At 42.3% G+C, this 13,160-nt stretch overlaps 1 protein-coding gene across 1 annotated transcript; it reads right to left on the reverse strand.

Annotated features, from left to right (window-relative positions):
- Positions 1–6,819: 6,819 nt before the first annotated feature.
- LOC139347764 (hepatocyte nuclear factor 3-beta-like) lies at positions 6,820–10,366 on the reverse strand. Its single transcript, XM_070987531.1, has 2 exons — positions 10,099–10,366; positions 6,820–8,060 (listed from the first exon to the last, which is right to left on the reverse strand). Exons 1-2 carry the CDS (start codon positions 10,171–10,173, stop codon positions 6,909–6,911), a joined length of 1,227 nt encoding a protein of 408 aa, XP_070843632.1. The 5' UTR covers positions 10,174–10,366; the 3' UTR covers positions 6,820–6,908.
- Positions 10,367–13,160: the final 2,794 nt, after the last annotated feature.

The raw sequence follows: 13,160 nt of genomic DNA on the forward strand, positions 1-13,160 counted from the left end.
GTGATTGGTAACAGGTGAGAGGATCATGATTGGGTCTGAAAGGGGCGTCCTGGAAAGGCTCAGTCGTTCATAGAGGATGGAGCGATGTTCACCACTTTGTGAACACATGAAGGATGAAGGATGTTAATACGTGGACTCAGGAACAGTTCAGAAAGCTGTTGTCAGTGAAGATACAATAAACAGAGTTGGGTGTCGTAGCTAGCAGCTCTGTGAGCAGTGCATTGAGCTAAAGGCTAACATCAGCAACGTGCTCACAATGGCAGCATGCTGATGTTTAGCGAGCCGTGTTCATCATCTTAGTTTAGCAGATTAGCATGCTAACATTTGCTAATTAGTGAGAAATGCAAAGTACAGTTGAGGCTGAGTGCAGTGATCTATGATTTACCACCCCTAGTTGTTTTTGTTCTCAGTCAAATTTAGGATATTATTGGAGTGAATGATTAGTTACATACAGTCGTTTGTGGCACCACGGACATGCTGTTACACTTTCCCAGCAGCCCAGCTGGAGATGCCTTGCTCAGAAAGAGGGTTATTTATGAAGGTGACCGTGTTCTTCACTCGTTTCCATTCAGTTCTCCTGAATCCTGTCGTTTCTGATTGCTGTCTGGCTCACATGACCTCTCCCTGACCCAGCAGCACGCCGTCATGTCTCTCCGACAACCTTAAACTAACCAAATAAAAACATTCTCTGCCCTTTAAGGTGAGACATGTTTGCCAGTTTTCGCCCTGTCACCAGTGTTTTTCTCTTTCTGGCGAGTTTGTTCCGGAAACCAATCAAAGGCCTGATAAAGCCAAGCGCAAATATGAGGAAGATGGTCATCGGCATGTGGAGGTTTACTCAGTGTACACAGGCTCTGACGGCAGCAGGAGAGGCTCGGCCGAGCTCTGCAGAGGAACTGCAGGTCTGAGGAGGAAGAGGAGGTAAAGAGACAAACAGAGAAACAGACTCAGACTCGGTGAGCAGTGTTTCAGAAGAAATTGATAAGAGCGAAATACAGAGATAGAGTAATGAAACAAAGCAAGGTGTAACACTGGACCACCCTTTGCCTTCAGAGCTGCCTTATTTCTTCGTACAGATTCAGAGATTTTGGTTCACATTGACATGAAAGCATCATGCAGTTTCTGGATGATGGACCAAACAGTTCTGGGGAATCACTAAGAGGCACTGACCACTGGGGAGCTCCCCCAAGAACTACACCTCCAAGGGTTTTTCCTCTGTTTGCATTTGCACCACCAACGGGGACGCCAAAGTGACATAAGTCAGCCAGCGGTTTGATATAACGATGTCACTTCTGTGCAGCAACAGCAACAACAAACCCTGTACTTCACTGTTGGCCCATTTGTTCATGTTTTTTAAGGCCACCATTATGACCTATTTTCTCACACTGGTTTTTAAAAATGGCCTTTGCCGGAGCTGCAGTGGCTCAATCAATGCACGCCTTCGTCTGGACTAATCTCCCTAAGCTCACGCCACTCAAAGTTCCTCTTGTGGTGTGAAGTACAATCATTCCCAGTTCTTGCAGTGCTTCCAGTTCCTCCGGTCTGAAAGTGCCTCATGAATCTCCCATTCCACCACATCCCAAAGGTGCTCAACTGGATCAAGATCTGTGAACTCACTGTCATGTTCAAGAAACCAGTTTGAGATAATCTGAGCTTTATGACAGCGCGTTGTCCAGCTGGAGGGAGCCATTAAACCATGGTTACACTGTGGTCACAAAGGAATGGACACTGTCAACAGCAGTACCCAGGTCGACTGTGGTGTTTAAACAATGCTCAGTTGGTACCAAGGAGCCCGAATTGTGCCAAGAAAATTTCCCCCACACCATTACACCACCAGCAGCCTGAACTGGGGCACGGTGGATCCATGCTGTTGTTGTTTACATCGATTTCTGACGCTACCATCTGATTGTCGCAGCCGAAATCGAGACTCGTTCGATTTTCCAATCTTCTATTGTTCAGTTTCGGTGCCAGTTTTCAGTCTGTTTCCTGGTCTTAGCTGACAGGACCCAGCGTGGTCCTCTGCTGCTGCAGCCCAGCTGCTTCAAGGTTTGATGTGTTGTGCGTTCAGAGATGTTCTTCTGTAATGAGTGGCTGCCTTTAGGTTCAGGTTTTAGCTTAAATTACTCAAATATTTAGATGCAAATATACATGTATTTGTCAAGCAGCCTCATGAGTTATGTGTTAAAATGCTCCTGCTTTTATTTATTGGAGGGTTTGTAGACTGTAGGAATAATAACACGTACAAAGCTTAAGTTAGGACATCCCTCATGTGTATGCATGTGTGTGTATGTGTGGTAAAAGCTTCTTGTCCAAACATAGCATCGCTGGCTAAGCTCTGACCTCGAGTCGCTTGGCATGCAGCCTTCCCATTATTCTTGGTCAGAAAAAGGTCATTATTATTCATAACAGGCTGATTGCTTTCTTGAGCAAACAGAAATGCTCAGCGAAGCAGCGAGCCCAAAGGACCTCCCCACACCTCAATGCCGACCTGAGCCTTTGTTTTTTCCTTCATTTTCCCTTTAAACGTCCCCATCAGTTACATATCTCTATCAGACAACACATACATTCAGCTTTATCCAGTTCTCTGTTGATAGATGATGTTTACGCTGAGGGAAAAATTCACACGGCTGGCGGCAGCGTCAGTCCGCCGCTTTGGTCCAGACTGAAATATATCAACTACTGCATGGATTACCACAAAATTTCATACAGACATTCATGATCACCAGCGGATGAACCCCCCAGACTTTGGTGATCCCCCGACTCTTCCTTTAGCGCCACCATGAGGTTGACATTTACAGTTTTGAAGGAAATGTCTTGAGAACTATTGGGTGTATTGTTGAAATGCGGTAAGACATTCAATCAGTTAGTGCTAATTAAGCTTAGCATTACAAATCCACCAATATATTGGCTAATATTAGCTTCTCGCAGATAGATTGGTATTGGTGTAAATGTTGGCTAAGAAGTAACCAGACTAAGTTTGAGGTAATTTAGTGTCTCATTTGTCCATCAAAGAGCTCTGACAAGATAGATTTTTACAATTTGAGACGTACCGCTTATATCTTGGTCACATTGAAACTATTTGTTTTTGTTTTGTGTTTATGTTTAAGAAAATATATCAGCCAATATACCATTATCATTGTTTGGATTTTTTTTAACTCCCAGATATCAGTCTCAAAAATTCCGGATCAGTCAGGCTATCGTTAGCATGCTAACATGCTAAAGTAAGATGCTGGGTATGGTCAACATTATACCTGTTAAACATCAGCATGTTAGCATTGTCAGTGTGCCCACGCTGCCATGCTAGTATTAGCATTTAGCTCAGCCTCACAGAGCTGCTAGCATAACTTCAAAATCTCAATCTTGTTTGGAAAAAAATTCTAATTTCAGAACAGCAACATCAAAAGTCCTGCTCGGAGACATCAGTCGTTCATGTTGACTGAGGTAATCCATGAGAGAAAACACTGTGCAAGAACATGTAGCTCTGTTTTTATATCAGCGTGCATGCACAGCTAAATATGTTCATACAGCACTGGTGGGTTTGCTTTAACTCCTGGCTGTGATGAACGACATCTGACCAGATATAAACGAGGTTTTCCAGCTAAAACTCTGGCACCAGAGAGGTTGAAGTGTTTAATATTCACCGTGAGCCGCTGTGCTGGCTGTCTGAACGACATGCATTGATCTCTGTGTGTAAAGTTAATGAACAACCTGCCGTGTCTGTAGACATTATTTCTCTGAAAGCTTCCCAGACGGCTCAGTGTCATTTCACTGCTGCTCCACCGCCAGCAGCTCGTGTCCTCACCCAGAGAAGGTGGATGTTTTCTGCAAAGAGCCAGACTGAGTGACTGGGAGGTGTGGTGTTTTAAAAAAAACTGACCCGTGCTAGTCAGGTCAACTGCAACAAGCGAAGCCTTCTTCATGCTGCTGTGGTGGCGTCAGCTGGTCCAAATACTGCAAGATTTTTTATAGGTGCTCCTCACCTGGAGACACACCTGGATTTTATAGGTCAGGCATCACAATACAGTCTCTTATGCACAAAGATGTAAACTTACTTCATGCTGTGAATAAACCAGTTCGAAGCTGTAAAACATGAGCTGCTTTTGTGACGTTTCCTCGTAGTTTTCTGCAGTGTGTGAGCGATTTCACGGCTTTAGCTGTGATCAAGTACAAACTGGACCATCACAGGGGTTTATGAAGTAAATTTAGTAATAAACATGATTATTAACCAAAATTATATCAGTTGTTAATTGGTGAATGAAAATTGTGAAGCTATGTGGTAACACAGACGACAAACTATATTAATATTATAAGAATATCATAGATTTCTTTTATTTCCCCACAGGACGGAGGACCAAGCAGATAAAACACAAATGATGCTGAAAATACTAAAATACTACTAATAATAACATCATCTTATTTTACATTACTATCAAAAGTGACATATTTCAAGCTAAAAGCTCAAGACCGGACATGAGTCACACAATAAGGACACAACAGCCGGCCGGTTATACCTGTTTTAGCTCACTGTGCTACACACACACACACACACACACACACACACACACACAGAGTGGAAATGTGACAATAACCATCATAGACAGAGTTAATTAACTTGAGGATTTGAGGATATATCACCTCAGTCTAAGTGGATTTCATTAATTAAGAGCCATTAGCTCACTGAGGGGAAGCCTCACCCGTAACTCCAGGTCAAGATTTAACTGCATTCAAGAATCAAAATTAAAAGTCTGTCAATAGGCAGAAAAATGGACCCTGATAATGTTTTATCATTTTATATATCTTAGATTTTCCTGTTATTATTTGTAACATGTCACTGTGATACCCAAACGGTCGGGGCGCAGACTGTGATAATATGCTAATCTTTTTTGACATAAACTCAACTGAAAACAGCACAAAGATTTAATGTTTGGCCTCATCAGCTTCATTGATTTTTGTAAATATCTGTTTATTCTGAATTTTAATCCAGTAACACGTTAATAACAAGTAATTTGTGGCAACATTAACAACAAGGTGCAAACAATTTCATTATTATTATTATTATCATTATTATTATTATTATTATTATTATTATTATTAAAGACAGGTCTGCGTGGATCAAATGATCAAATATAACAATCAGCATTTGGATGCATGTATGAAAAAATGGTAAATAATCATTCAAAATAAAAATATGTGCTGATAACATCTGAAGAAGTTGAGCTCAAACACCACAATCCTGTCATGTGGTTTATATTTTTAACATTAACATTTTAAGAATTTTTCAGTTAAACTATTAAAATTCCAAAGATTAACTGAGTTTGTTTTGTTTGAACAGTTAATCACTCAATAAAATCTGATCAGAATAAAATAAAATTAGAATAAAATCTGATTTCAAGTGTTTGGTTCAACATTTTGAAGCTTCGCTTAACAAGATGAACATTTTTTTGGGGGGGGGGGGTTGTCCAGTTTTTTGTATTTTGTCTTTGTTAACTTTATTCCTCTGACTTACTGCATGTCCTCCACAAATGACGCCTTATAATAAATTGAAGAAGACTGAAGTGATGCTCTGTGAGGCTGCACTTAAAGCTCGGTTGAGCTTTGAGCTAAATGCTAACGTCACAGGCTAACATGCTCACAGTAACAACGCTAACATGCTGCTGTTTAGCAGATGTTCACCGTCTTAGTTTAGCGCGCTAGCATGAGAGAAGCTAACCAATGATAAACTGCAGCTGAGTCAAAGTGGTTGATAGATAATGTTTTGACCTGATGGTGGCGCTATGAAACATGAAGGATTGGTAGAAGTTTATAGCAAGAAGAGCTGAAACAATGAGTCCATTAATCTGTTGGTCACCAGAAACCAGGAACTCTCTTAAAGATTGATTTCTCCAACACTCTTCAGTCCCATCGTCTCCAAAGTGACGATTTGATGCTTTTCTTTTTTTTCTATCATTTGTAAACTTAAGAAATGTTGGTTTTGGGCTGCAAGCGCCTGCAGACGTCACACTGGGCTCTGGGATCTGTGATTTTTTTTATATAATTGCATATATGAAACAATCAATGGGGGAAAAATGATGCCAAATTAACCAAAAATTAAAATAATCATCGCAGCCTGACGAGCAAGTATTTCTAATTTGGGGCCTGGAGTCAAAGAGGTTTTGGCATTTCTCCTTTTAAAACTGACTTTATGTGCAGGCCTTCATCATAACTGACTGATGTGCTACTGTTTTTAGTTTTCACTTGAGTTTATTTTATTGTTTGTGCTACATGCAGCACTATATATTCATGCTATCATTAGGTTTAGATTTGGAAAAAATACTAAAAATATGTATAAAAAGAACATTATGCAGAAATTGGCTTCCGGACGTGTCCTTTTTGTCACTTTCCTGATGCGTTTTCTGTTTAACATTCATTTGGTGTGTGATCAGTCTCACACTTTGACCAATTTGAACCATTTCAGTGGGTTTGTGCTGATCTCAGCTGGTGCTTTAAGTGCTGCAAAGTAAACTCTAACATTCCTCTGCTGATAAACGCCTGTGACGGCTGGTATCTGCTGTGAAACGTCACCTCTGTCTGCTGTTAATGTGCTGCTCACCTTGTCACTGTGTCATTGTTCTGGCTCTTATCTGCTGATGCTTTCATGCGTCTGCAGCTGATAATCACACCATTTAGTGCTAATGCTGAACTTTGAAAGGAAGACTTGATCTCACATTAAGATAAGCTTCAGGACAAAGAAACGAACATAAAAAGAGGTTTTTCATATAAAGACTTTTATCTGTTGCACATATACAAACACAAATGGCAAATGATGAACTGTGGAAAACATTTGTAAATCCTCCAGCCCCTCCAGAAAACACTTCACGGGCCTTTTTCTCACATTTAGAAATGTTTGTACTCTAAAAAGTCTGCGGGTTTCAGGAGGAGTTCATGATGGGCCTGGTGTACACGCCGCGGTAGTAGCCGGTGTCGCTGTGAGCGGGATCCAGGCCGGTTTTGGCCGCCACCAGCGCTCCGGACACCGGGCAGCCGTAGCCTCCGTACTGCACCACCGGCTCCAGTTTGTGGTGCTGCGGCTCGGACATGAGGTTGTTGATGGAGAACGGGTGGTTGAAGGAGTAGTGGTGGTGCTGGGGGTGGTAGGGGTCCGCTTTCAGGTGTGCGGCCTCGTGCAGCAGCAGCGGGTGGTGGTGATGATGATGAGGATGGTGGTGATGGGAGAACAGGTGCTGGGTGTGCGCGAGCGGGGAGGGCACGCGCACGGGGCTGGGGGCCTGCGGTTTCAGGTCGACCCCGGCTGCTTTTCCGTCCGAGGACGGAGGGGGAGAGGAGGAGGAGTGCGGGGAGTCGGAGTCGCTGCTGCTGCTGGCGGTGGTGGTGACCGAGCCGCCCTCCGAGCCCGGCTTCCCCGCCGCCTCGCTGCCACCTGTGCCGGCCCTCTTCCCGCACTTGAAGCGCTTCTGGCGCCGGAGGTAGCAGCCGTTCTCAAACATGTTCCCCGAGTCCGGGTGGAGGGCCCAGAAGGAGCCTTTCCCCGGCTTGTCCGGTAAGCGGGGCACCTTGATGAAGCAGTCGTTAAAGGAGAGCGAGTGTCGGATGGAGTTCTGCCACCGCTGCTGGTTCTGCCGGTAAAACGGGAACAGGTCCATGATCCACTGGTAGATCTCGTTTAGCGTCAGCATCTTGCTGGTGGACTGCTGGATCGCCATGGTGATCAGGGAGATGTACGAGTACGGCGGCTTGGCGTGCGTGTAGCTCCGCCGGTACGGTTTGGGCTCCCTGGATCTGATGCCGCAGGCCTGACCGTACACCGGGCTCATCACCGGCATGTTCCCGTACTGCGGCGCGCTGATGGGGCTCATGCTCGGCGGCAGCGCGGCGCCCAGGCCCGTTATCCCGGTGCCGGTCTGTACCACCGACCCGGTGCTCTGCGACACCCCGACGTGCATCGAGGAGTGGTTGACCCCGACCGGGTTGACATATTGCGCGTTCATGTGACCTGTGCCAGTCATGCCAGGCGCGCTCATGTAGCCGCTCATGGAGTTCATGCTGCCCGCTGCGGTGTAACACTGAAACACACAGAGACACCCAGTTAAATGGTTTTATGATATTTACAGAAAATAGGATTTATTTTATTTAAATAAAACAGCAAAGTCAGAGGATACACGTCAACATGAAGGTACACAAACAAACAATACAGACACCTGAGAGTCAGACTAAACAACAACATTTCCTTTTTGTGCTCTTTAAGGTGAAGTTTCACTATGGCTGCAGGTATCGATTATTTCCATGACTGATCAGTCTTTTGATTTGTCGATTGTTGGATTGGTTGTGGTCGAAAAAAATGATCTTCACAGTTTCCCCAAAGCCACAGGAGGCACAAAAACATTCAGTTCATATCAGACAAAGAAAACGAATCATCACCTTTCAGAAGCTGGATGTTTGATATTTTTCGTTTTAAACATGTTCATCAATCAGTTGGAAATATCTGACCATTCATTTTCTGATGATTAAATAATCGACCAATCACTGTGGACACGCTTTGTGTTTTTACATCTATAACATTATACACACGTGTGTATATATGATGTAACATCAATCTGTTCCACATCCCTTCATAATTAAACATGTTCTTCCTCCTTTAATAACAAATATGTTGCTCTCATCAATAAGAAACAGGTTTTGGTGAATTTCCTTTTCTTAAGGATCAGCCCGATCGTCTCCACAGCAGCCAAAGCTCATAGCAGCCTACAGGTCACAGAGTAAACTGAGGACAGTATATAAGCTTTGGTATTTAAGGTCGCCTTGTGTTGCCTCACACCTGTTTGCTGCTGTATAAACTCCTTAACTCATCTGCTCCCTCGCCTCTCTCAGATATTTATTTCATATTAAGTAATAAACCAACGATGAGACCACAGTAACACAGAGTGAAGCATCTGACTGAACCAGGATCTGTGAAACATGAGCCCAAGTCCTCCGAACCGCCTCCTGTTTGCTGAGACTCTCATAAAGACACTAACTAAAATCTTATTTAATCATATTTCCATCCAGGAAACTTCCCCGGATGGACGTCTAATGTAGAATACATGTTTCAGTATGATGGTCTTAATGCTGTTCATTAGCTGTGGGGTGAAAAAGTGGAAAAATACTGGAATCAGCCTAAAAATCAAACAAAAGGTCTCAGATGAGATAAAAATAAATAAATAACTAAATAAAACACAGACATGACCTAAGCATGTACGACCCTGAATGGAAGTTATTTCATTATTTATTTTGTTGTTTATGATCACCAATAAAATAATAATAATAATAATAATAATAATAATAATAATAATAATAATAATAATAATAATAATAATAATAATATGAAGGACAGATGCTCAGCATTGATCATTTTCTGTCTGATTTTCTGTCTTTGCTCTTCACTGCAGTGATAATCAAATATGTTTTATGGGATTTAACACCCGCTGTAGTTTAGACATTATAGTTTATTTATAGTTTACAGTCACTTAACGTCATATATGTTCAGTCATCCTCACAAAATATGTGAGAAATTTCCCTTTAGTTTATTTTTTTCTGGAAAAAAAAAATTCTCAGTTTTCTGATATCACCTGATTCAGTGTCAGTCTGGAAATTAGAAGAAATTTCTCAAGAACAATAAACCATACAACCATTTAAAATAGCCATTTTTACATTTAAATAAAATTTAGATGAAAACTGTAATTTAAAAATATGAGGTTGGATTTTTTGTTAATTGTGGAGGTTTTACAGCATCATTGCTATTCAGACTAAACTCTCATTTTAAAATTTTAAGATAAAAGTTGATCGAAGTGATAACAAATAAATAAATCTGCGAGTTATGCCAATAAAATAAACATGACAACGATTTTAACTGTAAAAACAGGTTGAAGCGTATTTGTGTGTAAAATGTTAAAATGTGTGAAAATGAGTGAGACGTCAGTAAAATCAGTCTCTGACAGAAACATTATTTTAAAGTGAATTCAGCTGTCGGTGCTTCCTCTCTGCGCTCAGAGGCTTCATGTCCTCTCAGGACTGATCGTGTGCCGGTCGGTCCTTTCGGATCCAGCCGGTGTGAAGTGCACGGACCTCGGTCTCTCCGTAGTAGCCGCCGGTGCTCCAGTCCGGATGTTCGTGTCCTTCCATTTTAACGGCGCTCAGCATCGTGCGCGCTGCAACACACGCGCGTCCAAACAGCTCCACGCACCTGTCCTCTGCGGCGGCCGCGAACGCTCCGGGGTCTCCTGGCTGTCTAGGACGGGGTCTGACTCATACCTGAGCGGCGACCGTGACCGGGGACGCCTCCTGCTCACTGAGCGGCTCCGGCACCTGCGCTCGAGCTGCTGCTCGAGTCAGTATCCAATCAGCTGTCTCCCTCCATCCCTCCTCGAGCTCACGTTCTGATTTGAATATTCTGTCAACACCTCCGCACGAGCAGCGGAGGAGGAGATATTCAGATCCTTGACTCAAGTAAAAGTACCAATACAACACTGTAAAAGTACTCTGTTACCTGCATTGAAAATGTCACTGAAGTATACTCATGAAAATGTATTTTTAAAAAGTATTAAAAGTACTCAGTGCAGTAAAATGTCCCCTGTGTTCTACTATTCTCAGTTATTAGAGCTTTTCTGTCAATCAGCTCATTGATTAATCGACACTTGAATGAACTGTTGATGGTTTTGTCTAGAAAGAAACATCATGTTGAATAACTTCATTTATTTTGCGTCCAAACATCATAAAAAGTAACTAAAGCTGTGGGATAAATGTAATGTAAACGCTGGAAGAACGAAAAGAGCAGCTGAGTGATGATGATGTTTTATTATCTGTTAATTCTTGAATAATCGGCGATATTATCAGACTTTATTGATGCCCAGAGGGAAGTTGACAGGCAGGCGGTTCATGAAATAAACTCAGTTCCACATTTAGCAGCTGCAACATTGAAGTAATGAACACATTAATTCATCCATAATCAAATTCCAGTCATTTGAAATACAATTATTCTGCATAATGAATATTTCTACACTGTGGAATTACTCATGGTACTTCAGTACTTCTTCCCCTGCTGCCGTAACACCAGTGAAAGCTATTAAATGTAATTACAGGCTGTATAAATACTTTGAGGTGCTTTAAAGTTCATTTTTGAAAACAGTCTGATTTTGGGGCTTTCAATCGTCTCATGAGATTAAGATTATTGTTCCTTTAATTTTTGGATTGATTTAACTTTTCTGGCCCTTTAACCTTCCTGTCTGTCCTCATGGCTTTTCCCAGAAGTGTCTGTTTGTGCTGCAGTGCATTCTGGTCTATCTGATGCTCCCGTCTCTGACTAACCTCTGTGTTTCTGTGTCATAGCTGCTCTCTGAGTGAACTAACACTCGTGAAGATCCCACAGTTTGGACGTGGCTTTTGTTCAGTGATTTATTCTGCTCTTTAGACTGGAGGCTGCCCAGCATCTTCCTCCTCCTCCTCCTCCTCCTCTTCAGCTGCAGGGTTTACTGTTTGTGGTCTGACCAAGTGTATTTACCTGGCGATGAATGTGAAAAGGCGACCGGACAGACGGCACACACGGCCGAGGTGAAGGAACAAGGGCCGCCGGACCACCATGCTCTCTGCACACACAGCTTCTCCTCCCCGTGAGGACGTCAAACAAGCCCAAATATTTTTCTCCTTTGTGGTCCTGGCTGAAACATCGACCTGGACCCTGTGCAAGTGGTCTCCTTGCCCCCCTCTCCTCATCCACGAGTCTCACACAAACACTGAACCAATAACTGAACACATGCATCTGAAGTGATTATGAGGACAATCTGTGCTTTAATATCCGTCCACGTCACAGTAGTCAGGATGTTGCTAACCTAGCTTAGCATAAAGTACGCCGGCACACCAACACCTCTAAAGTTCAACATGTTGAATCTTGATAGTTTAATCTGCACTTAACCTGTACGCGCTTTAGTCTGCACAATCTGAAATGTACACACATCTCAGCTCAGCGGTGCACAAAGTATTTGTGGTAAAACTTCACTGCAGCAGTACTTCGCAGTAGCAGCCATGACTGTTAGATATACATTAGAAGAGGTAAACGTTAGAACCACGAACCAAATGTTGGTATTAAAGGGAAGAATCACGACTCATCAAGTACTAATACCACACAAAATACTTCACTGTATTCAAAATCTTGAGTATGTAAGTATTATCAGCTAAATGTACTGAAGTCTTCATGTAGCAGTAAAATGTTCCCGTCAGTGTTTTTCTATCTGCTGTTTGTGGATTCATGTTCCTGCTGCATTCATGTGTTTGCTGCGTTTTACTGCTGTGGATGTTTAAAGTTGAGCTCATTGAACTCCTTTATATCCTGTCGGCTGCTTTCATCTACAGCAATGCATCACATTCTGTAAGATCAGCATATGGGAACCACGTATCTCTGAAAAGTTTGAAGAGCTCAGAAACAGGCTGTTTTCAACTTTGTGACGAGGCTTTTTAAAGAGTTTGTTTAGCTGAAGAAGGAGGAGAGTTTTCTCTGAAGGAACAATTCAACCTTCAGTTTATCACAGTAAATATATCTGGAGATACGTGGTTTTCACTGCACAGGAACAATTGTAATGTGAAAAAGTAACTAAATCTGTCAGGCAAATGTGTTGGAGTAAAAGGTACAATATTTGCCTCAGATGTAGTGGAGTAGTAGATGCATCAAATGGAAATACTTGTACAAATACCTCAAAACTGTAGTGCTTGAGTAGATGTACTTAGTTGCGTCCCACCTCTGTCAGCGATGTCGACCAATGTCGACATGACCAAAATGTTGTCACTGAGAGACTCCTGAAATATCTTCTGTGTTTAATCTGCTGCTCATCAGATCTGAAGTGTTATTCAACCATTCGATCAATCTGCTGATCATTTTCCTGATTGATTGCTCAGACATCAGAAATCAATAACTGATGCTCGTCACGACAAATTTGCATGTCTGAGATCCTGAAACCATCAAATGTCTAAACTGTAATCTAAAAGGATGATGACTGCTAGCGTTAGCTTCCGTTGCTTTCTCTCTTGGCTGCAGAGGCTCATGGGTAATGTAGTATTTAATGTGTCAAATAAACCTTCAAAACCAACAGTTATAATAATTTTACAGTGTTCTTTTATTTTGTAGGACTGTTGTGTGT

This window comes from Chaetodon trifascialis, chromosome 19, assembly GCF_039877785.1.
Source record: "Chaetodon trifascialis isolate fChaTrf1 chromosome 19, fChaTrf1.hap1, whole genome shotgun sequence".
Classification (NCBI taxonomy): Eukaryota; Metazoa; Chordata; class Actinopteri; order Chaetodontiformes; family Chaetodontidae; genus Chaetodon; species Chaetodon trifascialis.

Coding starts and splice junctions, on each gene's coding strand:
- LOC139347764 (XM_070987531.1), bottom strand. CDS start 10,173: ATGCTGAGCGCCGTTAAAATGGAAGGACACGAACATCCGGACTGGAGC. Junction 8,061..10,098: donor GCTACTACGGAGAGACCGAG/GTCCGTGCACTT, acceptor TGTGTGTTTCAG/TGTTACACCGCAGCGGGCAG.